General features: G+C 41.2%; 1 protein-coding gene and 1 pseudogene across 1 annotated transcript; both read right to left on the bottom strand.

Moving 5' to 3' along the window:
* Positions 1 to 4,305: 4,305 nt before the first annotated feature.
* LOC122647259 (aquaporin PIP2-4-like) lies at positions 4,306 to 15,682 on the bottom strand. The gene is made up of 5 exons (XM_043840695.1): positions 15,643 to 15,682; positions 15,265 to 15,560; positions 15,091 to 15,139; positions 4,888 to 5,026; positions 4,306 to 4,390 (listed from the first exon to the last, which is right to left on the bottom strand). Exons 1-5 carry the CDS (start codon positions 15,680 to 15,682, stop codon positions 4,306 to 4,308), a joined length of 609 nt encoding a protein of 202 aa, XP_043696630.1.
* Positions 15,683 to 16,136: 454 nt separating this feature from the next.
* LOC122647258 lies at positions 16,137 to 19,232 on the bottom strand (annotated as a pseudogene).
* Positions 19,233 to 27,546: the final 8,314 nt, after the last annotated feature.

Raw genomic sequence — 27,546 nt, 5'->3', positions numbered from 1 at the left:
GGTAAATGTCCCTGGACGGTGTTCTTCACTGGGAAAGTGGGTCCCACAGTGGGTAAATTTACATAGACACCCCTCTAATCCTAATCGGTCGTACAAAACACGATATAAATATAAATAAATAACACTTACTATAATTTTAATTGAGGAGAGCCTTTGCTTGGCCTCCAGAGAGCAGATCCGGCACAGGTAACTCCGGTGCGGGGTTTCACGGGGGTCCTCTGACTCCAACAGAGCAAGCTCAGAAGAATCCCTGGAGTCCTCCATAGGAGTGTCAAGAGATTCGTCTGTATCCTCGACCGATATAGTCCATAGCATCGATGCTACCATAAACTGAGAGCTGGAACCTGAAATCACACAAGTTCCAAAAGTTCAAATTTATTCGGAAATTTGACCGGGTTTCACATACATAAAGAGAATTATAACACAATTAATATCAGAAAGGAAGAATTGAACAGTTCCATCATGCTTCAGAGCTTATAGAGAGCATTGGAAAATAAACTTTCACATAGAGCTGCTATTGAGACCTAATAGAATAGGCAAACATATGGCATACAATTCTTTTAATAAGAAAAAGAATACTGAGTAAACAAGTGATTGACTATTGCTTTAGAGTACTAGTGAGTTTATTAAAGAAGAGGAAACAGGCTGAGAACAGCAGTTTTTCTGATAGGAATAACGATGAAAACTCAGATCATAACAAAAATAATAATAAAAAACCCCATCCTTACCTAAGGAGTCCACTGAATCAATTGTAAAAGTTGGGAAACCCAAGAATGATGCACTTGATGCAGCCATCTACGCCTCTGGCTTCTCTAAAATGTCACATATTGTCAAGGAATCTCTTACCCATGACCTCCACGAGAAAACCTCAGGGTTTCGACGACGACGATAATGGCTTCTCCGTCTAAAATTTTTTTGTAGTGCAGGGCAGCAGGTTTGAGCTTTGATTGCTTGAATAAGGTGAAGTGCACCAGGTGGAGCCAAACCTTAGGATGGGCTTGGGCCTATTAAAAATTCAACAAAAAACCATTGGGACTGAAACTAAAGCTCGTAACCGAATTTGTAGGAGGTTGAGCAACATGTATTAAGCAAAACATCAGAAAACAATCTAAACGAGTAAGCAAAGCATAGAAATATTGGTGGCAGTAGATAAGCTTCAAGATAACCCCGAAATGGCAAATCATCCAACTTTGTGGTGTGAAGATTCTATTTCTTGTGTTGTCATTAGCTAACATGAAAGTGACAGACAAAGTATGGCTCATAATTTGAAGCGTTCACTTTTTTTTTTTTTTTTGGCCCGAATATTACCTGGGACCCGGGTAAGCCCCTAGAATTTTATTGCTCTCAAAGAAGAAACAAATAATACACGAGGGGGATATTCCGACTTACCCCTTCCCAAAACATTTAACTCTCACAGGCTGAAACCACTCAACGCCCTTACAAAACACCAAAAAGAACCTACTTCCAAAGGACTGGCAGTCCTGCCTTGTCTTCCTTAAGAATTACCTGAAGCTTACCTATGGGAATACAGTCCTGATGGAAGGTGCAAGACACACCTGAATCACAGGCTTGATTAGTTAGCCAGTCAGCTGCCCTGTTAATTTCCCGAAAAGCGAAGGTCACAGAGGTTCGGCCATCCGACACCATAGTCAAAATCTCCTGAAACCAATACCAGCCCTTCCACAAGTTGCACCTTTTCTGGGTTATCATTCTGACCGTTGAAGCAGAGTCTGAGTTAACCACCACATCCCTATAGCCCAAGGTCTGACATAGGGTTAAGCCATCCCTCATGGCTCTCAGCTCAGCAACAAAATTCGTGCAGCTACCATAAAAATTAGAGAAAGCTGCCAGAGCCTCTCCTTTCGAGTTCCGAATTACACCTCCACCCCCTCCTAGACCGGGGTTGCCCCTACAAGCGTCATCCACGTTAAGCTTGACTGAGTACAGCGGAGGACACCAATATACCGGAGTGGGGTGGGACAGCTTAGGTGCGGGTTCCCCAATGCCAAAACACTGAAGAATCAGGCAGTTTCTAACCGAGCCTTGTCTACCAAGCTTAGTAGGTAGTTGAATCTCATTAACCCAGGCTTTAATGCTCTCTATCACCGAGTTAGCAGTGCGACGCCTTTCTCCATGCCTTCTAGAGTTCCTCTCCTTCCAAAGCTCCCAAACTATCAGGGAAGGAAGGATGCCAATTATAAAAGCACTTGCACTGTTGGAGCTGGCCGACTCCTGCTAAAGGTGGATACGACTGCGAGTGTCTTGGGAGGGGATAGCCGGGATGTCGAAGAGCCTAGAGAAGAACCCCCAAACCTTGGCTGCCAGGACACCCGACACAAGGCAATGGTCGGTGGTCTCGGTCCTAGGACTTCCACAACAATTACACTTGGATGCCAAAGGGATTCCCACCGACATTAAGGAATCATCGGTGGGGATCCTTCCATTGAAAATCTGCCAAGAAAAGAAAGCCACTTTAAGGGGGACCGACTGGTTCCAGATCCGTCTTGCATATGGAGCCTCCGAAGCAATACTTCTCACTTCGTTCCACACAGATTTGGTGCTGAACTTCCCATCAGAAGAGGGGGTCCAGGCAAGCACATCATGCGTACAAGAGGGAATAAACTTTTGGAGGGATATACAATCCCTGACAGCCTCTGAGTGAATGGTATCCAGAATCTCTTACTTCCACTCTCTGACCTCATCCAAAGCCTCCCTGACCCTCAATCTCAAATCTATCTGTAGTGCGTTGTTGATATGATCAAGAAGAGGGCCTGCACCTGTCCAATCGTCCAGCCAGAAGTAGATCTCCCCCGAGCCTAGTAACCATCTGGACCTGCTCAGCATAAACTCCTTGAGGCCAATGTACTACGCCAAGCATTCGACCCCACACCTTGAATCCCAGCCAGCACCGCATGAGAGTTCCTAAAGAATTTTGACTTGAAAAAATCACTCCAAAGAGAACTCTCACTGAATACTTTCCAAAGCCCCTTAAGGCGAAGTGAGAGCCCCACATCTTCCAGCCGCTGAATCCCCAAGCCCCCTTCCTGGTGGGGCTGCAGACCTTTTGCCAGCACACCCAGTGTCTTTGCTTCCCCCATTCTGAGCAGCCCCAAAGGAAATCAGCAAAGATCCTGTAGAGTCTTTTAATGACAGCCTTGGGAGGATTAAGAGTTTCCAGGACGTGTATGGGAATAGAGGTGAGGACATGCTTAAGGAGCGTAACTCGACCTCCAGCAGAGAGAAGCCTTCCCTTCCAGCCTGCGACTTTATTTCTAATTTTTCCAACCAGAGCATCAAAAAAATAAATCTTAAGCTTGCCCGCTAAAAGAGGAGCTCCCAGATAAGTGATTGGGAGCGTCTTTCTAGGGAAACCAGTCACCATCCCGATCATGTGAGCCCTTGCCAGTAAGGCCTTGTTACCTACCACAAAATAGCTTTTTTGCTTATTAACTAGCTGCCCTGAGAATTCTTCATACCTGCCTATAAAGCCCATGATTTGCTTGAGAGAGTTCTTTAGGCCCCTGGTGAAGATAATGGTGTCGTCCGCAAAAAGACTATGCGAAATCCCAGGGCATCCCCTTGGTGGCCTGTAGTAAGCTGCATGCCCCTCCACAAAAAGATTTTTGAGGCCCCTGCTTAACACCTCCTCTGCCAGTATAAAAAGAGCTGGGGACAAAGGATCCCCCTGTCTCACCCCCCTCGTGGACTTGAAGTAGCCAGACTGCTTGCCACCCAAAACAATTGAGAACCAGCAGTTCTCCACTACCATCCTGATCAATCTGATCCAGTTCTCACTAAAGCCAAACCTAGAGAGGACGAGCCAGAGAAATTTTCATTCTAACCAGTCATAGGCCTTGGCCATATCAAGCTTGAGGATCACATTATTACCCCGAGTCTTTCTGTTAAGGTCCTGAGCCACCTCCTCAGGGTTCTCCTTCTTAGGGATTAGCACAAGATTAGCTAAAGAGTAGCTTCTAGGGAGGGCCCCACCCTCGAAGAAATCCACAACTGCAGCCCACACATGATGACCGACCACCTCCCAGCAAGCTGTGAAAAAGGAACCTGAGAAGCAGTCAGGACCTGGCGCACTGTCACAAGACAATGAAAAAACAGCCTCCTTAACCTCCTCCAAAGAAGGTGGCAATAACAAGGCAGCATTGTCCTCCTCCGTAACAACAGTGGGTGTCGGCATCAACAGTTCTTCATTTACCAAGCTGCCCTGAGTAGCAAAAATGTCTGGGAAATGACGCACTGCCGCAGCCTGCATCCCTTCCGGGTCATGGATCCATTCCCCGTCCATCCCGTTCACTTAACTGTACTGAAGTTGTATACGAAAATATGTTTGTTCTTCTCCCTCACAGTTATCCAACAGAGATCAAGAACATGGCATCTAAAATCATTAATGAAGCTTTACTGAATACTTAGTCTCATTGATACTGTGATCAGAAAAAAAACACTGGATACAAAATATACAATCACAGCTTTCTTAGGCCACTACGATTTCGGAGATGCATCATTATCTGTATAATTTCTGTCTCTTTTTCTAATTTGTTTCACTTTATTTGGTAAACTCCTCTTAGAAGTCATATCCCATTCAAAAAAGATCATTGAAAAAGATCGTGAAATTCAAAATAACTTCAGAGGCTGGTGATGGTAAATGACTCAGTCTTTTTTTTTTTTTTAACCCGAATAAATGACTCATAGTCTAGATACCAATATCTTCTCCAATAAAAAGACAATGCTTAAGCACCATAAAACAGTGCAAGTCCTGTGTTCAGAGGTGCCTGAATGGGTGGACTGGAGTCGATCATATCCCTTGGCAATTTTACACGAAGTGGCTAAAATGCTTAGTTAAACTAGAAAGAACGTCGAGTTAACAAGTCCTACCTTCTATCTAAAGCACCACTCTTCAGTATCTCTTTGATTTCCTCTTTAGAAGATGGTTCTTCCAAGACTGGAGGAGACTTTGAAACCCCTTTAGGCACCCAACAAGTGGCTGCTATCATTTTGCACACAGGTGTGTTACCTACAAGGAACAACAAAGAGAGTAAGCCTAAACAGAAAAAGCAACCATTACTTCCAAAAGATAAATTTGGGGAAGAAAAGTGACACAAATATTTGGAGGGGAAAAGAGAGAGACAAGAACTATTAATCATTACTTGAAAAAATTCCTTTCTCTTCAATAGCTATCTTTCTTTTTTAAATATAAGAAAGAAAGGGGATCCAGAGAATAACATAAGCATAGTACTTGAAACAAAAACAAAATAAGGAAAATAAATGAACCCAGTAGAACAAAGTGAAGCAAGGCATTGAAATTGAACAACAATCACCAATGAAAACAGCAACAGATAATAGTGGGCCTCGCTGTATTAGACTAGGAGTTTTATCGAGGTTTTGCCTGATGAAGCACCATGCCCTTCTGTTGTTGTTGTATCTTAAGTTTCTTCTCTTTCCTAAAGGAATAAGGATATCATTCACCCACTGCGAATTGGGAGGAGCTAAATGATTATACAACAAAAGCTAACAACAAACAAAGGTTTGTACATTTGGGCCAGCAGATGCAAAAATCCATGGTAAATTTCAAGAGAATTTCTGGAATGGCATAAAATTATGTTCAAGGAATTACTAGGGAAAAAATAGCACTGAAAAGAGGAGGAACCAAGGAATTAAGTCTCGGAGCGTATCGTATCATCTCGGCCGATACGTCTCGGTATCGGTCGAGGTCGATACGATACAGGTCGAGACGTATCTTTTTTTTTTTAAACGTTAATGTCTCAATTGTATATAGACGTATCGACCGAGACGTACCGAGACGATACGTATCGACCGAGACGTACCAAGACGATACATATCGATACAGAGGAGAGTTTTAAAAATTTTTATTTTATTATATTTTTAAAAACGATACGTATCGAGACGTATCGAGTCGTCTCGATATGTTTCGACCTATACATAGCGATACATATCGAGACGACTCGATACGTATCGTTAACTTAAAAAACACATGGCAATTTCATTCTTGTCACCTGAAAGTCGATTTCTAGCAGTCCTGGCCGAAAAAAGCTCTTCCCAGCTTTGAGAAACCCTTCCAAAAACACAATTAAACTTGCTTTTTGGGTAAGATTTCTTGAGGGCTTTCAATTCTTTGCCAAAAACGAACTTAGAGGAGCTGAAATCACATCATTTGGTGGATCTAACAGCCCACATTCGAATTCAAAAGCTGCTCTTGAAGGGTTAGGTAAGTTTTTTGAAAAAAATTTGAATCTTTTGCTTTAATCTTTGATTTTTGGTATGTTTTTTGGTATGAATCAGAGAGAATATGTTAAAATAACATAGAAATTGCATTCTTTGTATGCATTTACAAAGATTTGGTTTCAAGTCCATGTTTCTTTGGCCTTTTTACCCAAAACCGAAAATTCCTTTTTTAAAATGATTTTTTTTTTTTCTTCTTAACTTTAAAACAAATGGTAATGTTTATAATATATGGAGTACATTATGTATAGATGTATGACAACCCAAGAAGATTATACATTTACCCTAAAATCTGTATTTTTTTTTTATTTTTTGGGTATTTCCTGAATTTATAAAATACTTAAAAAAATGTAAAAAATCTGATTTTTCCATCTATACTCTTTCATTATAGTTTGATAAAATGTATAATTGGCTGAAATAGAATCAAAGACTTAGATTCATATATGTAGTACATTATGTCATTTTTTTTCATTATTTAAAAAATTGAATAATGTGTAACTAGTTGTAGAAAATATAAAAATGTTTAAATATTGTTTAGGGCACCCTGACATTCTTCATGGCAATAGAGTGACTCTACATGTAAGGAATTTCATCTTTTAATCTTTTATAACAATTTCAAAGTGCCGCACTTGTTTGTTTATTGATTATTCACAATTCTTAATATATATGCATGATATATGACACAAATTGTTTGTTTATATTGTTTTTTGTATCCAAAAATGTATTTTCATGTGTATTTTGATCATTTTCATGCGTTTCTGCACTGATCGATACGTATCTCCGATACGATACAATACGATACGTCTCTTAAAATCGCCTGACCGATACGATATCCTATACCGATACTTAAATCCTTGGGAGGAACTATTAGGAAGAAAAAAAATTCACCCACCCAACTCAATAAAATTTCAAAATATAGAACAAGACCACATAAATAAGATACCAACCAGGTATGACAAGTACCATAAGTAAAGGAAAATAAGTACTTGCTATCAGCTAGATAAGATATTTGTGTCACTTTTCTTTTTTGTTGGTAAAATCCATAAATGGATTCTGAATTAAAGTCATACAAACACAAGAACAGCATCAAACTCAACTATGTAGTTCTTCAAAGGACAATTTATCATAGTTATGTCTTGGATGATAAGAGAAAATTTGAGCAGTGGTCATGAGGTGCCAATGGTCGACAAGGAAATAAAAAGAATACCAAAAAATTAAAACAAATAAGAAAATGTTAAGAATGGCTGTATTGTATTAGGGGTATATGTGTAAATATCCCCTTGTATTATTTTCTTATTTTTTGTTATTTGTATAAGGCCAAGGGCCTAGGTGTAATTTACTATTCTTTTCAATGTAAGCATGTTAGTCTCTAGGTTAGAGACATAATACTAGAACACCAAAACCGTGGCTGCTCTCTTCTCTTTCTTCTCTTCTCCTTCTTCAACCTAAAATCTAACATGGTATCAGAGCTGTTTGCTTCTGGAGTTTGAAGGTGATCGAAGATTGTTTGGAAGGTGAAGAACAGTCTGTGAAGGAAAATAGCATACCTTCTCGGACTGTTTCTCTCTTGTCTGCAGTCCAAATACTGAGCAACCAAGTGCTCTAGTTTCGTGTGGAGGTCTTGTTTCTTCTCATTGTGTCCTCCCACATCTCTTGGAAGCACCCAAGGAGTAGATGGGAATCTCGGCCAGGCTGTTCCTCTGTTTTCCGCACTGCAGTGGTTTTTGGCTCTTGTTGCTTCAATAGGTTCTTGTTTGACCAGTTTCTTTGGTCTATTTGAATCGTTTTTTGGTAAGGAACAATACTCATCCTTACTCCGTGGTTGTTTGATCAGTTTTTAGGGATTTAAAGGCCTATTTTTAGGCTATTTATCTCTGTTTTTCCTGGTTTTCTATTGCTGTATTTGTGGGACTGTTGTTGTGGTTGAGATATTTGTTATTTGGGCCTATCAAGTGTTTGATTAAAGGTCAAAATGGGTGACAAAGATGCTGCAACACCCCTGCCTCTTTTAGACACAGCCCAAACAGCCCCATTTCTTCCTTCCTCCTTTGAGAGTCCCAATATCCAACTCCCTATTGCCAAACTTGAGAACCACAACTATTTGGATTGGTCCCGGTCCATGAAATTGATTCTCCGGTGTAGGGGAAAGATGGGTTACATCAATGGTAGTATACAGGCCCATCTTCCGACTGAGCAAGGGTATCCCAAGTGGGACTCTAAGAATTCCCTGGTGATGGTCTGGCTTCTTTTCTCCATGAAGCCTGAGATTGGAAGAAGATTTATGGGCAAGGAGACTGCCAAGGACATTTGGGATAGTGTGGCCCGTATTTTTGATCGGGTTGGGGACTCTACTAAGGTGTACCAACTTCTCCAACAGATTGTCAACTTGCGCCAGGGTGAGAGAAGTATCTCTAAATACTATAGCCTTGTTGTGGGCCTGTGGGAAGAGTATGACCATTATAGAGATATCCAGTTATGCCCTGCTGATGAGGTCAAGGTGCATCGGTTGTTTGAGAGAGAGAGGGTCTTATTTCTTCTTGGATGCTGATTTTGAGCCTCTTAGGGTGCAAATCCTTGGCCGTCCAAGTCTTCCCTCACTGGAGGAGGTGTGTGGATATCTACAGAGTGAGGAGAACCATAGGGGTGCTATAGGGACTGCCCCCACTGTTGAGCACTCTGCACTTGTTTCTTCTACTCCCCCTCAGGACTCCACCAAGGGGGCCGATAAGGGGGTTGCTAAGGGAGCTGTGAAGGGTCGATTCCTATGTGACCATTGTGGCAAGAATGGGCATACTAAGGATTTTTGCTGGGATCTCTATGGGAAGCCCCCTACTGGTTCATCTGGAGGGCGAGGATAGCGGAAGAAAGGGCCTAAGGCTCATGTTGGAGTTGTTGAATTTGATGAATCCTCTCCTTCCAAGGAGGACATTACTGCATTTCGTCGGATTGTGGCTCATTTGGATGGTTCCTCTGCCACCGGTTCTTCCACTGCACTGCAGGCTTCCTCCTCCGGCCTCACCTCTTGAGTTATTGACTCAGGTGCCACAGATCATATGACTAGTAGGTCAAAGCTATATAATTCCTATTATGTTTGTTCTGGGAAAGATAAGGTAAAAATTGCTGATGGTACCTTCTCTTCTATTTCTGGTAAGGGAGACATCCAGGTTGCACCTTTTTTACCCTTGAAGTCTGTTTTTCATGTTCCCAACTTTGCCACTAACCTTCTTTCTGTTAGTCAATTGACTAGATCTTTGAACTGCTTTGTCACCTTTTTTCCTACCCATTGTCTTTTTCAGGATTTGGTGACGAAGAGGGTGGTTGGCAGTGGTCGTGAAGCTAATGGCTTGTATGTTTTGGAGACTGGCACTTCCCCTGTTCTGCAAGCTCAGTCCTATGTTTGTGGGCAAGAAGGTGGACGTACTCAGGAGGATATTCTGCTATGGCACCGTCGCTTGGGGCACCCCTCCTTTTTTGTTATGAGGAAACAGTTGCCACATTTGTTTACTTCTTTTCCTGTCTCGCATGTTTTTCATTGTAAACCTTGTCTATTTGCCAAAAGTTATAAAACAGTTTATGCATCTAATGGTAATAGATCTACTTCACCTTTTCATCTTATCCATACTGATGTTTGGGGGCCCTCCCCTGTTACTTCTTTGCGTGGCTTCTGCTACTTTGTTTCTTTTATTGATGACTTTTCTCGGGTTACTTGGGTTTTTCTTTTGAAACATAAGAGTGATGTCCATGTTGCATTTACAAACTTTTATGAGTTAGTGTATACCCAATTTCAAACTCGGATCCAAATTGTCCGCTCAGACAAAGGTGGGGAGTATATGTATAGTGGTTTGGAAACCTTTTTTTCTGACCATGGCATTATTCATCAGGTGGCTTGTGTCGATACCCCTCAACAAAATGGGGTGGCTGAAAGAAAAAATCGCCATCTCCTTGAAGTGGCTAGATCACTTTGGTTTACCATGCATGTTCCAAAAGCTTTTTGGTCTGATGCTTTACTCACTGCTATCTTTCTTATTAATCACATGCCTTCTAGTGTCTTGACCTTCCAGGTTCCTCTTGATCTCTTGCCTTCAAGGTCCTCTTCTTTTTCTCTCCCTCCAAGGGTGTTTGGGTGTATTTGCTATGTCCATATTAGCAAATCTGCCCGCACTAAATTGGATCCTAAGGCCCTGAAGTGCATCTTTCTTGGGTATTCCTCCATCTCAAAGGGGTATAAATGCTATCATCCTCCTACCCGTCGGTGGCTCCTCTCCAAGGATGTTAATTTCTTTGAAAACATTCCGTATTTTCAGTCCCCTCTTCAGGGGGAGTGTAGTGGTGGTGTTGAAGGTGAAGAGGTTCCCGAGTTTGTGTCATTTCCTTTCTCCTCTCTTGATCCTATTTCTCCTTTCCAGCTTGACAAAGGGAAGAAAAATTCTGTGGATATTGTTGTTGAGGGGGAGCCTCCTAGTGCACAGGAAAACAGAGAACAGGGGGAGTTATTGGTGTATACAAAGGATAGGAGAAATCCTCCTTCATGGCTTCCTATAAAGAAGACCTACCAAAATCCTTCTTCGTCTCCTCATCCTAAGCCTTCATCAGTTGAGACAGGTATACCTTCCACTAATTCTCCATTCTCAGACTTGGATCTTCCTATTGCTCACCGAAAGGGAACTCGGGCATGCACTAATCCTATTGCCAAGTTTGTTTCCTATGATTCTATCTCCCTTATAGGTAAAGCCTTTACTGTGGCTATCTCATCCATCTCTATTCCCAAGAATGTAACAGAGGCTATGGCAGATCCAAAATGGAGAGAAGCAATGAACACAGAGATGTTGGCTCTTGAGAAGAATCACACTTGGGATCTTGTTGAACTCCCTAAAGGGAGAATCCCGGTTGGGTGTAGATGGATATTCACAGTCAAGTTCAAGTCTGATGGTACTGTAGACATAGTACTATATCTCGCGATATATCGGTATCTCGGGCCTACCGAGATATCCGAAATATCCGAGATATCGCGAAATATGACCGAAATATTGCATTTTTTCTGCAATATTTCGGGGGTCCATCTCGGGGGGTTTTTGGCCATATCTAGGCCTGAAACTTCATGGACAGCCTTATTTAAGCTTAACAAACACATTTAAACCATAAAATTGTAAAAATGTGAATTCAAATTGGTGTTTTGGGCTTGCACCCTTGATTGACATACGGTCGCCGACCCTAATGTATAAATAGTTAAATACACATAGATTAGGCAGTTAATATTTAATAATAGTATTTAACTTCATCACATATCAAGTTAAAGCCAATACACATTGATGAGTGCCATGATTCTCATAAACTCCATAATATTCAATAACTCGCTTAAAGCCTTAAAGGCAATACACTAAGTGTCAAAGTTAGTAAGTCACAAGACTCGCAACTCGCAAGTCACAACTCACAAGTTCATAGATCAATGAAATCACAACTTAAGTTATAAATTACAAGTGCTAAACTGCTAATAGTAGTTCTTTGTGCCTCCCTGGATCAATCCCACTCATGCCTCTCGGAGTCGACGTCCATTGCTCTCTGTTTGAAGGACATATGTGGACCACGGTATAGAATCGGAGAAGAAACGAGTGTAGTCATCCACAAGTGTCACGTAAATGGAATCATCAACATACTGTAGGTAACCTATCCTAGGATATAAACTAGGGTTACCAATCGATCCAGTCCGTGAAGAAGATGATCCACTGTGATATGATGTTGGCGCCGGCGCAAGAGGCGATGGCATTGGCTGCATGTATGGCTGGTGAGGTTGGTAGTTAGGTCCGCTAGGGTATGCAAAGATGTTATTTACAAAAGATGATCCAGTATGTCCCTGGGACTGGGACTGGTAGTCATAGTCCCCTACCCCACTAAACTGCCCATATGATGATGATCCATATCTATATCCATCGTAAGGTTGTGATGCACCATAATCCGATGCCAATGGAGTGGTATGTGCGAAAATTAAAATAATTATTTAAGAGCAGAAAAATAAATCCGACACCGTGAAGCCGTAGATCGGCCATTGGTGTCTAACATATATTTAATTCATTACCATCTAAGTCATATTACCCCTAATTATTTCCTATTTTAATTGTAGGAAAATGAATTTTTAAAACCAGAAAAAAAAAAAAAAATACATATGGAAAAAAAATTTCGACACTGTGAGGCTATAGATCGGCCTCCGGTGTCTAACATATATTAATATCATCACCATCCAACAAAATTTGTACATAGTCTTTTCAAAAAAATAGTTTTAGAGGAATAGAATTTACCTTAAATAGTGGAAAAAAGCTTGGATGATGAGCTTAGATGACCCTCCGATGAGTTTACCGGCGAAAATCCGACAACAATGTGCTTGAACAATGGCTAGAGTGTTGGATGAGAGCTTGGAAGAGTGGAAGAATAGGCAAAAGACTGAAATTCCTTAGCAAATGCAGCTCTCGGTCGAAATATGGACCGAAATTTGCGAAATATTGTATTAAAGCCCCCCTTCACGTGACACTTTAAGCCAAAATACCATATTTCGTCGATATCTCACGAGATATCGAGATATTGTCGATATCTCACGAGATATCGTCGATATCTCACGATATCTCACGAGATATCGACGAAATATGGTATTTTTTCATTTCGACCTGATTTCGCATCTCGGTAAGCTCGAGATATACGAAATTAAGCGATATTTCGGCGAAATATCGCGAGATTTTGAACCATGACTGTAGAAAGGTATAAGGCAAGACTTGTCGCCAAGGGGTATACACAGGTGTATGGCATTGACTATCAGGAAACCTTTGCTCCAGTGGCCAAGCATAACTCCATCCGTGTACTTCTCTCAATGGTTGCAAATCTTGATTGGCCATTGTACCAACTTAATGTGAAGAATGCATTCTTACATGGTGACCTAGAAGAAGAAGTATATATGTACTCTCCTCCTGGGTTCAAGCATCTTGGTGATAATGGGAAAGTGTGTCGACTTAGGAAGGCTCTCTATGGACTCAAACAGTCTCCTAAGGCTTGGTTTGAGAGGTTCAGACAAGCCCTCCTACAGAATGGCTACACTCAAAGTCAAGCTGACCACACATTGTTTATACAGAGGAAGGGCAGCACTATTACAGCTCTCATTGTTTATGTTGATGACATTGTGGTCACGGGAAACAATGAAGCTGAAATCTCAAAGCTTAAGCTTTATTTGGCTTGGCAGTTTGAGATCAAAGATCTTGGTCTATTGAAGTATTTTCTGGGTATTGAAGTTTCAAGATCTAAGCAAGGGATCAATGTTTGCCAAAGGAAGTTTGTTCTTAATCTACTTAAGGAGACAGGCTACTAAGGATGCAAACCAATCTCCTCCCCTATTGAGTAAAACCACAAACTAGGGGAAGATTGTGGTGAACCTTTGGTGGATGCTGAAAAGTATCAGAGGCTAGTAGGTAAACTTATCTGCCTCTCACTCACCCGACCTGACATCACCTATGCTGTTGGAGTAGTGAGTCGGTTTATGCATGCACCCAAGATGGGACATCTTGATGCGGTTTATAGGATCCTCGTATTTGAAGTCATGCCCTGGAAAAGGTCTTCTTCTCTAGGAATGGTCACTTGAGAATTGAAGTATATACGGATGCTTGATTGGGCTGGGTTTATCTCTCGATAGGAGATCCACATCCGGATACTCGTACCTTTGTTGGAGGCAATTTGGTCACCTGGAGGAGTAAGAAACAACCAGTGGTAGCGATCAAGTCAAGACGAGTTTAGAGCCATGGCTCATGGTGTGTGTGAAGTCTTGTGGTTGAAGAAGCTTGTCCAAGAATTGGGGTTTGAGACAACTGAACCTATGAGTCTATATTGGGACAACAAGGCAGCCATCAGCATTGCTCACAACCCAGTTCAACATGACAGGACAAAGCATGTTGAGGTTGACAAACACTTTATTAAGGAGAAAATAGACTCTAAGGCTATTTGTACTCCCTTTGTGAAGACGAATGAACAAGTGACTGATATCTTCACCAAAGGACTTGGCTCCAATCACTTTAGTTTTATGTTAGACAAGTTGGGTATGTATGACATATGCCACCCAGCTTGAGGGGGAGTGTTAAGAATGGTTGTATTGTATCAGGGGTATATGTGTAAATATCCCCTTGTATTATTTTCTTATTTTTTGTCATTTGTATAAGGCCAAGGGCCTAGGTATAATTTACTATTCTTTTCAACATAAGCATGTTAGTCTCTAGGTTAGAGACATAACACTAGAACACCAAAACCGTGGCTTCTCTCTTCTCTTTCTTCTCTTCTCCTTCTTCAACCTAAAATCTAACAGAAAATAGTGATGAGTTCGAGTTACAGTGAAGTAGTCTTGAATGAAATGAAAATGGCGGTAGCTAGAGATGCAGGTCCAAGTGAAGTAGAGAACCTCAACGAGAAAACCTCAGCATTTCGATGACAATGATGGCTTTTCCATCTGAAATTTTTTGCAGTGCAAGGCTGCAGGTTTGACCTATGACTGCTTGAATAAGGTGAAGTGTACCAGGTGGAGCCGGACCTTTAGGGTTGGGCTTGGGCCTGTTCAAATTTTAAAACCCTTGGGACTGAAACCGAATTTGTAGGAGGTTGAACAACCTGTATCAAGCAAAACATCTGAAAACAATCTAAACCAGTAAGCAAAGCATAGAAATACAAGTGGCAGTAGATTACGATCTTCACTTCAAAATAGCGCAAATTAGAATGAGCATTGTGAGGGAATGACTAAAAAATAAAGAAGAGAAAAGAGGAAGAAGGAAGAAATTCAATTGTGGTGGCATTAAAAAACCTGATTGTCCTACCCACCAAGGAGGGGGAACAAAACTGCAAATCCAATTGGAAGTGGTGCCAATACCTGTAAATCCAAAGCAAAAGTTCTCAATTAAAACGTTTTCCATGTGGGTTAACAAGAGAATTGAGAATGATTTCTATGTCACTTCTAATAATACTCTGTTTTCCAAGTAAAACAGGTGAACTTACGGGCACAAGGGAGTCTCTGGCACTTCTTTTGGGATCAGTAGCAGAGAAAACAGTGTAGACAAGGACGAAGGTACCAAAAATTTCAGCTGCCAAACCCACACCTTTGCTGTAGCCATCGGTGATCTCGTTCGCCCCACCACCATACTGCACATAGTAAGACTTTTGGAAGGCCTTTACTAGCCCTACTTCACACATTGCACCCAAGCATTGTGCCACCATGTACATCACAGCATGGATTAGTGACACTTTACGGGCTATGAAAAACCCAAACGTCACTGCTGAGTTAATATGCCATCCTGTACACACGCACACATTTGTTTATAATCAAATTGTAAACAACAGAAAACAGAAAAAGAAGCAAAAAAATGAATTACCCACCAGAGATACCAGCAGTGCAGTAAACGAGGATGAAGATCATGAAACAAAATTGGAGGCGGATTGTTCTTGGCGGTGGCAATGGTAGTATAGGCGCATCCCATGTAGGGAGGGGCATTTACGTAATAAAGAGGCATTGTGAGAACAAAAGGCTTCGTGGAGGTGGATTGTTCTTGGCGACTCTGGAGTTGGCTTCTACAACTGTAAAGCACAGATGAGTTAAATGACGGCAAAGAAAACGGATTCTGACGAATATGGAACCGGTCCTTAATATTCTTGCTTCTGGAGCTCAATGAAGATAAAGGAGAGAAAAGAGGAACAAGGAAATGCCAACAGATTAGATTACGATCTTCACTTAAAAATAGCACAAAGGAGAGAAAAGAGGAACAAGGAAATGCGAACAGATTAGATTACGATCTTCACTTAAAAATAGCACAAATTAGAATAGACTAAAAAATAAGGAAGATAAAAGAGAACAAATTCAAATGAGGCGGCGATCAAAAAACCTGGTTGTCCCAAGAAGTAGCAACGACGTAATTTCCCTCGGGACTGAAACTAACGCTCGTAACCGAATTTGTAGAAGGTTGAACAACCTGCATCAAGCAAAACATCAGAAAACAACCTAAACGAGTAAGCAAAGCATAAAAAATTTATCCCATATGGGTTCTCTAGAGAGAGAGAAAGAGAGAGAGAGAGAGGTGCACCTTGACGAAGAAGAATCAAGTTCTATTGTGTTTTTGGACGGTGAACGTTTTACTTATTGGTGCACTTCTTCAACCAACCAAAAATTTCCCTTCACCTGTTCAAAGAATTTAGACAGTGAACTCTGCTGGTAGCGTAACTCAACATGGAAAGCACATAGATGAGGTCTCTGTGAGGAGAGGGAGAGTGGGAGAGAGCATTTCTAACTTAGGAAGGAATGAAATGGGCGTGTATGACTGGCTGAAGTGACTGCCACAACCCCTGAATTCCTGAGAAACAGTAAAGTTTCACACATAAAAGGAAATGCGTAAAGATTAGATTACGTCTTCACTTCAAATTAGCACAAATTAGAATGACCAAGTGACTAAAAGTAAAGAAGAGAAAAGAGGAAGAAATTCAGTTGTGGTGGCAATAAAAAAACCTACTTGTCCAAAGAAGTAGTGACAGGGTAATTTCAGTCAGGACTGAAACTAAGGCTCGTAACCGAATTCATAGAAGGTTGAACAACTTGTATCAAGCAAAACATCAGAAAACAACCAAAACGAGTAAGCAAAGCATCGAAATACTGGTGGCAGTAGACAAGCTTCAAGATCAATATTCAAAAAAGGGAAAAAGTTAGACAAAAATGGAGCGATCCTCTGCAAATGCAATATTAGACATTGTTGTTCAAATGAAAACCTCAGATTATACTTCTCAAATATAAAACGAAGCGATAATTGTTGAGAAGCATGATTTTGAAACTACCGTATCAATACGGGAAACAGGGGTAAAATAGTCAAAAAAAGACCTCTTTTTTTTTTTTTACTATTTTACCTACTTCTCAACAGTAGTGCACAAATACTGGAGGACCTTATTTTTATTATTGAGAAGCATGATTTTGAAACTACCATGTCTGCCTCTGCTGCTCTCCACAGGTGCTGGTAATGAACAATAGCCACAAGTCAATAGAAAGAAATGTTTCTGGAAGAAAATGTTTGACAGGAATGTACTATGTTACCTGAGTACATGAAACTTTCTCTCTTTTTTTACAATTCTGATTTTTCCTTTTTTAAAGCTGTCTCTTTCCCCCCACTATGCTCCTTTCTTCTTCCCGGCCATATGCAACATTTAGCTGCTGTTGTAACTGGAAGCGGTGTATACAAATCATCCATAAAAGTAAGGGGAAATTACATGTAAGGTGCCCAATATTTGATTAAAGTACCTATGAGGTACCTCAAGTTTTAAAAGGGATGTTTGGGGCTCTTTGTGAGCTTAGTCCTACCCCAATGTTTGGGGCTCTTGATTTGGAAGGCCATCTTTTTTGATGTTTCATCTAAAGCTAGATCCCTCCCCCTCATGGATGTGAAGGATTCCCCAAGGAACAGGCTCATTGTTGTCTCCTGGGGTCTCCCTACTTCCATCTTGCGCCCTAACTAGTCTCTAGTTTCGGCTTGTCTGCCCTTGGGCTTGTATATTCCCTCTTTTTCCTTGCATTAATATTATTATTCATCCAAAAAAAAAAAAACGTCACCCACTACCATTTCTACCCTCTGCACTCCCACCCCTCTGTTACGAATCAATCTCACTGTCTCTCTTCCTTTCCCTATCTCACTCTGCAACTTGGAACGGTGGTGCATATCAGGACTTCAACCAACACACTAACCCCTCTCTTCTCCATGACATGTTGCGAGTAAAGGAATGCCATAGAGATCTTCGAATGGGGATATAGTAACAACAAAACAGTAAGCAGAACATCCCTCTAACGTTTATTCGACAGAAAAACCAGAGATGCATGCTTTGGCTAGATATCACAGAGGATGTCATGGTACTTTTTTGACACCCAAGACGCCTAACTCCAACACGTACTTAATTCTGCATTCCCCCCCTACAAAATCAGCAAGTAAAAATACGAAGTAACTACTCAAAATCCTGAAAATTGGAAAGCGGATAGAAGATGTGATCATATTAAAGAACTCAGCTCAAATACCTCAGGAAAACAAAAGCATCCCCTGCAACCAATCTCTTAGAAGTGACAAAAGTATGCCATCCCGTTGTAAGCAAAATGCCTGCAGGGTTGACCTGTTACATTCAATTTGAAAGAGGTAGGACTCCTCAGTCATTTACATGTCCACAGACCACCATATTTAATACTATTTGGAATGGAAAGTTTAGCTTTGATTTGTTTGACAATGTATCTGAAATAACTTGGACATCAATAACTACAACCAACCAAAACGTAATTTTGCCATAAAAGAAAACAGAAAAACGCAACTGCAGGTAACTCTGAAGATATGCTTAAATCGCCACTCGTAACCATGAAGATCCTTTGCAGTCAACTCCTGGGTTGGAGTTGACTGGTTCATATCCTTCAAGAAAGAAAACCACTGAAGGAAGTGAAGTACAAAGAAACAACAAAATAGAACAAGAAATACCAATGGAGGAAGGCATACGTTAGCATGTTTCCGAAGAACAGAGAAGCCGCCATGAGTACTTGTATCAGATGCAGTTAAAATCTTGCAGAAAGAGTGAAAGTTAGGTCGCGGAGGTTCAGGATTGCTTGGATCAGGACTCCTGGGCTCACTTTGCTGTACAAATTATATCAGAAAACTTTAAATTAAATTTTCTCCACTTGCAACTTCACAATTGAACGGGTTGAAAATTGAAAAGTAAGTCTTACATCTGCTTCAGGTTGTAAGGTAATTTGCGCATAAACTTTATTTGTTTCTTGTTCAGCCTGGAAATAGTAAAAATCAACAAAAATACAAAACACCCAAAGAGAGAAAGAGAGGCAAATTTACAAAGAGGAATGCCAGCAACTCAATGTGTATAACACGACAAAGGATCTTCGAAGGAAGATTAAACATAGGAATTTGCTGATTCAATTCCTGGTTCGTCGATGCTTCTAGCTGTAAAATTTCAAATGGGAAAAAATATAGGGAAAAAAATTCATGTCAGATAGGAAGAAAGATCGAGGAAGAAAAAAAGGGTTTGATTCCAGAAACGAGAAACAGAAGAAAAAGAGCTCATGTTGAAAAGAAATAGAGAATCACTCCTTGTTCCCACCATTACAATCTGTTTTTCTCCCTCAAAGTGGTTTTGGGATAACACCAGTTCCGATGTGAGTCAGCTCCGGGAGACATCAATTCCACACCTGAATCCGGTGACTTCTCCCATAAAGCAACTGAGGATGCTTCAGCTCAATGGATTGTACCCTTCGTTTTCTCCTAACCGTGACTTCATCGATTTGGACTTCAACATGAATTCTGGGTGGAAAATAGTGAGAAGCGACGGCTTAAAGAGATGGGTGGTTCTGGTAGATAGAAGGACCTTCTATACTATGTATAAGGGGAAGGAGCGGGTGGTTGCAGCAGGGTGGAAGTGGTGGCGGAGGTGGAGGTGAAGGTGAAGGTGAGGCCAGGAGTGGGGTTGAGAGGGTAAAATTGGAAATATCTTCGGTTTGGAGTAAGACTAAGTTCACAACAGTTTGCACCTAACCTGAGTTGAGAATTATCTAATTCACATTGCCAATAATAAGACAGAAAGGAAACTCCAATGTAAAACGTTGAACCAGCCAAATTTGAGCCTGCTAGGTAAGCTTAAGCTTGGATTTAAGCTAAATAAAGAACCACTATCATTCCCAATCTTGCCCAATCATCCATCTCAAGATCATTATCTCTGCTACACTCAATTATGCACATGTTTTTTTTCGTCTCCTAACAATGAGCTCCGAAAAGCAATGCTTGTCTTAAATCCATGAAAGTTCACCTTCAGCTTGAACGGAATACAGCCATCAAATAATACTCCCAAAGTTCCTCCTCTGCACCTGCCCAGTTCAAATTCCAATTGAAAACACCAACTCCATCTGAAATTTTTTTTCCAGTGCAAGGCTGCAGGTTTGAGCTTTGACTGCTTGAATAAGGTGAAGTGTACCAGGTGGAGCCGGACCTTTAGGGTTGGGCTTGGGCCTGTTAAAAATTTTAAAAAAACACTAGGGACTGAAACCAAATCTGTAGGAGGTTGAACAACCTGTATCAAGCAAAACATCAGACAACAATCTAAACCAATAAGTAAAGCATATAAATACTAGTAGTAGTAGATTACGATCTTCACTTCAAAATAGAGCAAATTAGAATGAGCATTGTGAGGGAATGACTAAAAAATAAAGAAGAGAAAAGAGGAAGAAGGAAGAAATTCAATTGTGGCGGCGATCAAAAAACCTGGTTGTCTCACCCACCAAGGGGGGGAACAAAACTGCAAACCCAATTGGAAGTGGTGCCAATACCTATAAATCCCAAGCAAAAGTTCTCAATTAGAACGTTTTCCATGTGGGTTAACAAGAGAATTGAGAATGATTTCTATATCACTTCTAATAATACTCTGTTTTCCAAGTAAAATAGGTGAACTTACGGGGGACATGGGAGTCTCTGGCACTTCTCTAGGGATCAGTAGCAGAGAAAACAGTGTAGACAAGGACGAAGGTACCAATAATTTCAGCTGCAAAGCCCACACCTTTGCTGTAGCTATGGGCGATCTCGTTCACCCCACCACTATACTGTACATAGTAAGACTTTTGGAAGGCCTTTACTAGCCCTACTTCACATATTGCACACAAGCATTGTGCCACCATGTACATCACAGCATGGATTAGTGACACTGTACACACACACACACACACACACAATTGTTTATAATCAAATTGTAAACAACAGAAAACAGACAAAGAAGCAAAAAAATGGATTACCCACCAGAGATACATGCGGTGCAGTAAATGAGGATGAAGATCATGAAACAAAACTAGATGCGGATTGTTCTTGGCAGCAGCAATGGCAGTATAGGCGCTTCCCATGTGGGGGAGGGGCATTTACGTAATAAAGAGGCATTGTGAGAACAAAAGGCTCCGCAGAGGTGGATTATTCTTGGCGGCTCTGGAGTTGGCTTCTGCAATTGCAAAGCATAGATGATTTCAACAACGGCAGAGAAAAAAGATTCTGACGAATATGGAATCGGTCCTTAATATGCTTGCTTCTGGAGCTCAATGAAGATAAAGGAGAGAAAAGAGGAAGAAGGAAACGAGAACAGATCAGATTACGATCTTCACTTAAAAATAGCACAAATTAGAATAACTAAAAAATAAAGAAAGATAAAAGAGGAAGAAGGAAGAAATTCAATTGAGGCAGCGATAAAAAAACCCGGATGTCCCAAGAAGTAGCAACGAGGTACTTTCCCTTGGGACTGAAACTGAGGCTCGTAACCAAATTTGTAGGACGTTGAACAAGTTGTATCAAGCAAAACATCAGAAAACAACCTAAACGAGTAAGCAAAGCATGAAAAATTTAGCCCATATGGGTTCTCTATAGAGAAAGAGAAAGAGAGGTGCACCTTGGTGAAGAAAAATCAATTTATCCAGTGTTTTTGGATGGAGAACGTTTAACTTATTGGGGCACTTCATCGACCAACCAAAAATTTCCCTCACCTGTTAAAAGAATTTGGACAGTGGTCTCTGTTGGTAGCGTAACTCAACATGGAAAGTACCTAGATGAGGTCGCTTGAGGAGAGGGAGAGGGAGAGGGGGAGAGAGCATTTCTGACTTAGGAAGGAATGAAATGGGCGTGTATGACTGACTGGAGTCACTGCCTCAACCACTGAATTCGTGAGAAATAGTAAAGTTTCACACATAAAAGGAAATGCGTAAAGATTAGATTACGTCTGCACTTCAAATTAGCAAAAATTAGAATGAGCACTGCGAGGGAATGACTAAAAATAAAGAAGAGAAAAGAGGAAGAAGGAAGAAATTCAATTGTGGCGAGGATCCAAAAACCTAATTGTCCCAAGAAGTAGCGTCGAGGTAATTTCTGTCGGGACTGAAATGAAGGCTCGTAATCGAATTTGTAGGAGGTTGAACAACCTGTATCAAGCAAAACATTAGAAAACAACCTAAACGAATAAGCAAAGCATCGAAATACTGGTGGCAGTAGACAAGATTCAAGATCAATATTCAAGAAAGGGAAAAAGTTCGACAAAAATGAAGTGATACTCTGCAAATGCAATATTAGACATTGTTGTTCAAGTCAAAACCTCAGATTATACTTCTCAAATATAAAACAAAGCGAGAATTATTGAGAAGCATGACTTTGAAACTACTGTATCAGTACGGAAGAAAAGAGGTAAAATATTACCAAAAAAAAACAATTTTTTTTAAAACTATTTTACCTACTTCTCAACAGCAGGGCACAAATACTGGAGGACCTTATTTTTATTGTTGAGAAGCATGATTTTGAAACTACCGTGTCTGCCCTTGCTGGTCTCCACAGGTGCTGCTAATGAACAATAGCCACAAGTCAATAGAAAGAAATGTTTCTGTAAGAAAAAGTCTGACAGGAATGTACTATGTTACCTGAGAACATGAAACTTTCTCTCTTTTTTTACAATTCTGATTTTTCCTTTTTTTAAGCTGTCCCTTTCCGCAGTGCGCTCCTTTCTTCTTCCCGGCCTTATGCAACATTTAGCTGCTGTTGCAACTGGAAGTGGTTTATACAAATCATCCATAAAAGTAAGGGTAAATTACATGTAAGGTGCCCTATATATGATTAAAGTACCTATGACTCTATGAGGTACCTCAAGTTTTAAAAGGGATGTTTGGGGTTCTTTGTGACCTAGTCCAACCCCAAATTTGCCCTTTTAACATTTCACCCACTCCCATCTCTGCCCTCTGCACTCCCACCCCTCTGTTACGAATCAATATCACTGTCTCTCTTCCTTTTACTCTCTCATTCTGCAACTTGGAACGGAGCTGCATATCAGGACTGCAACCAACACCCTAGCCCCTCTCTTCTCCATGACAAGTTGAGAGTAAAGGAAGGCCATAGAGATCTTCGAATGGGGATATAGTAACAACAAAACAGTAAGCAGAACATAGGTAATTCTCCATTCTCCCCCTACATAATTAGTCAGTAAAAATAAGAAGTATAACTACACAAAATCACTGCTCAAATACCTCAGGAAAACAAAAGCATCCCCTGCAACCAATCTCTTGGAAGTGACAAACGTACTCCATCCCATTGTAAGCAAATGCCTGCGCGGTTGACCTGGTACATTCAATTTGAAAGAGGTAGGACTCCTCAGTCATTTACATGTCCGCATACCACCATGTTTAATACTATTCGGAATGGAAAGTTTAGCTTTGATTTGTTTGACAATGTATCTGAAATAACTTGGACATCAATAACTACAACCAACCAAAATGCAATTTTGCCATAAAAGAAAACAGAAAAACGCAACTGCAGGTACCGCTGAAGATATGCTTAAATCGCCACTCGTAACCAAGAAGATCTGTTAAGAGGATCAGAATTCGAACTCAATGCTTGGATGTCTAAGGCAGACCCCAAGCCATATATTTATAATGAATAGAAAATAATCAAATCTGTACATTGGCGATGTGGGACTAAACCACATACATAAAATAATGAAATAACAAGGAAAAATGTCCAGAATACCCCCACGGTATTCTGGCCCATATATCAACACTCCCCCTCAAGTTGGAGCATATATATCATGCATGCCCAACTTGACTAGTATAGGATGAAACAGCTTGCAATTCAGCCCCTTAGTGAATACATCAGCCAGTTGATCAGTAGTCTTGACAAAGGGAACACAAATGAGGCCAGCTTCAAGCTTTTCCTTGATGAAATGTCTGTCAACCTCCACATGTTTAGTGCGATGATGCTGAACAGGGTTATGAGCAATGCTAATAGCCGCTTTATTGTCACAATAAAGCATCATTGGAAGATGGACAACAACACCAATATCCTGCAATAATCCTCTAAGCCAAAGAAGTTCACAAATGCCTTGGGCCATTGCACGAAACTCGGCTTCAGCATTGGACCTTGCCACAACATTCTACTTTTTGCTGCGCCATGTAACAAGGTTCCCACCCACAAAGGAGCAATAGCCAGAGATGGACTTTCTGTCAGAAGAACCAGCCCAGTCGGCATCAGTATAAGCTTCAATCTTGAGATGACCATTGGGAGATAAGAGAATTTCCTTTCCTGAAGCAGACTTCAAATACCTCAAAATACAACGGACTGCATCCATATGAGAGGAATAGGAATCATGCATGAACTGGCTCACCATACTTACAGCAACCGCTATGTTAGGTCTGGTGTGGCAAAGGTAGATTAGTTTGCCCACTAACCGCTGATAACCACCTTTGTCAACAGGTTCACCCTCTTTCTCCCTAAGTTTTGCAGTAGCATCCATAGGAGTATCTAAAGGATGACAACCTAGCAGCCCTGTCTCAGTCAATAGATTAAGGATATATTTTCTTTGAGAAAGAAAGATGCCCTTTGAAGAGCAAGCAACTTCTATCCCTAGAAAATATTTTAGAAAACCTAGATCTTTGACCTCAAACTCACGACCAAGGAGAAGCTTTAAATCCCGGATAGCAGCATCATCATTACCAGGCACCACGATATCATCCACATAGACTATAAGAAGAGTAACCTTGTTACCAACTCGTCTGATCAATAAGGTGTGATCAACATTGCTCTGCTTATAACCTGCTATAATCATAGCCTTATGAAACCTGCCGAACCAAGCCGTAGGTGACTGCTTCAACCCATAGAGAGCACTTTTCAACCTGCAAACTCTGCCCCTAGTCTTGTCATCAGAGAAGCCTGGTGGAATGTCCATATATACCTCCTCCTCAAGCTCCCCATAGAGGAAGGCATTCTTCACATCTAACTACTGAAGATCCCACCCAAGATTTGCAGCACAAGATAACAATACCCTGACAGTGTTGAGCTTTGCCACTGGTGCAAAGGTCTCCTGATAGTTAACTCCATAAGTCTGAGTGAACCCCTTTGTAACCAGACATGCCTTATACTAATCCACTGAACCATCAGCCTTTTGTTTGACCACGAAGACCCATTTACATCCCACTGGTTTTTTCCCTGGAGGAAGAGTCACAAGATCCCACGTGTTATTTTTGTGTAGTGCTCTCATTTCTTCCAACATTGCAGCCTTCCACTTTCCATCTGTATATGCTTCCTGCCAAGTTTTAGGAATAGAGACAGAAGAAAGAGAGGATACAAAAGCACGGAAAGAAGGAGAAAGAGAACTATACGAAACAAAGCGAGATATAGGATGTAAAGTACAAGTCCTAGTACCTTTGCGATGAGCAATAGGTAGGTCGGAAGGAGAGAGATTACCAGGAGATGAAGGATCCGGGTCTGTAGCAGGCAATTGGATGGGTACTGGTGCTACAGTGGGTTGCAGCTGCCCTCTGTTGGATCTGCCCCTCGTATAGGTGATGATGTTGGAGTTGTCAATTCTCTTCTGAAATTCACCAATAGTTCTCTAGACTGGAGTCAGCTCCCCCTGTATAGGAGCATTAACAACACTATTTTCTATGGTCTCCCCCTGTACAGGATTCCCATTAGGTGAGGGAGGAACAGACAGAGGAAGTGGGGTATCCAAAGTAGGCTGGGCAGCAGCCGTGGGTGGTGGTAAAGTAGGCTGGACAGCAGCCGTAGGTGGTGGTAAAGTATCCAAAGTAGGCTGGACAGCAGCCTGAGGAACCTCTGGTAGAGGAATCTCAAAAGGCACATCTTCACTAGAACTCTCCCCGTGAAGAGGTGGTGAAGAATAGCAAGAAAGGGACTCATGGAAAATAACATCCATACTAACCATGATACGACGGGAAGGGGGATGGTAACACTTGTAACCTTTCTGGGTCGGAGAATAACCCAAAAAAATACAGCGAAGGCCCCTAGGTTCAAGTTTGCCGGGAGATCTAGTATCCCTAGCATAACACACACAACCAAACACCTCGGGGGGTACAATAAAGGAGGAATTGCCCAACAAAATATCAGAGGGGCTACGAGAGTTAAAAACTCGAGAAGGCAGCCGATTGATGAGATAGGCTACAGTGAGTACCGCATCCCCCCAATATTGAGAAGGGACATTCCTCGTAAACATCAAAGCCCTGGCCATCTCTAACAAATGGCGATTCTTTCGTTCCGCCACACCATTTTGGGCAGGGTTATCAACACAACTAGTTTGATGAAGGATGCCATGGTCAGCAAGATATTTTTGAAATTGGGATTCTGTAAACTCCGTTCCATTATCACTTCTTAATACTTTGAGAGTAGCCTGGAACTGAGTTTGAATCATTTTATGAAAATGCTGAGAACATGAAAAAACTTGATTTTTTGTGTGTAAAAGATACACCCATGTATTCTTAGAATGACAATCTATGAAAGGGACAAACCAACGATGGCCAGAAATAGACGGTTTACGACTAGGGCCCCAAACATCAGAATGAACCAAATTAAAACAAAAACTCCTTTTATTAGAAATTGGATAATTTGAACGTGTCTGTTTGGCCAGAACACAAGCCTCACAAAAAAAGTCATCCTTAGTATAAAGGGTGACCAAGCTAGGAAATAAATGAGCTAAAATTCCTAAAGGGGGGTGACCTAACCTAGAGTGCCATTGGTAGAGTTCAGAAGAGACCATGGAGTTCTGGTGTAACAGAGAAGGCAATGGTGGTGGAGAGAAGCGACCATCATCAAGGAGGTATAGCCCACCGTACAATTTACCCAATCCAATCGTCTTCCCAGATTCCAGATCCTGAAACACACAATGAGATGGAAAAAAAGTGACTTTGCAGTTAAGATCACGAGTAACACTACTAATAGAAAGAAGGTTAGTAGTAAAGTTAGGAACGTGTAAAACAGAAGACAAGGGAAGAGAAGAAGTGCAGTTGATGATTCCTTTTCCAGAAATGGCAGAAAGGGAACCATCAGCTACCTTGACCTTGTCCTTCCCAGAAGTGGGGGAATATCTGTGAAATAAGCTAGAAGAATCGGTCATATGATCTGTAGCTCCAATCGATGATCCAAGGATGGGAAGCTACTGAAGCACAATGACCCCTAAATGCAATACTCGACCGGCAAAGTGTGAACCTCGAAGGAGCAGTAAGAACCGGCAGAGCCGATATAGTAGAGGCAGCAGCGGAAGACCTGAGCATACGTAGGAGTGCTTGTAGATCATCCTGGGATAGACCAGTGTCAGTAGCAGGGGCTGCAGTAATACTTTCAGACTGATGGGCCTTGGTCTTTTGCTTTGTCTTTGTCTTGGCAGCCCTTTTTGCTTCAAAGTCAGCCGGTTTCCCATGAAGTTTCCAGCACTTCTCCATGGTGTGATAGGGTTTGTGACAGTGCTTAC

Source organism: Telopea speciosissima, unplaced genomic scaffold (assembly GCF_018873765.1).
Source record: "Telopea speciosissima isolate NSW1024214 ecotype Mountain lineage unplaced genomic scaffold, Tspe_v1 Tspe_v1.0015, whole genome shotgun sequence".
NCBI classification, from domain to species: Eukaryota; Viridiplantae; Streptophyta; class Magnoliopsida; order Proteales; family Proteaceae; genus Telopea; species Telopea speciosissima.
The sequence above is the reverse complement of the archived record's forward strand: the minus strand, read 5'-3'. Positions and strand labels throughout refer to the sequence as shown.

What these genes read in the sequence shown, in the direction of transcription:
- LOC122647259 (XM_043840695.1), bottom strand. Translation starts at nt 15,682, where the DNA reads ATGATCTTCATCCTCGTTTACTGCACTGCTGGTATCTCTG. An exon ending in CCAGAGACTCCCTTGTGCCC is followed by an intron (nt 15,140 to 15,264) that starts GTAAGTTCACCT and finishes TTGGATTTACAG; the next exon opens with GTATTGGCACCACTTCCAAT. An exon ending in AGTTTTGTTCCCCCTCCTTG is followed by an intron (nt 5,027 to 15,090) that starts GTGGGTAGGACA and finishes TGTTCCTTGTAG; the next exon opens with GTAACACACCTGTGTGCAAA.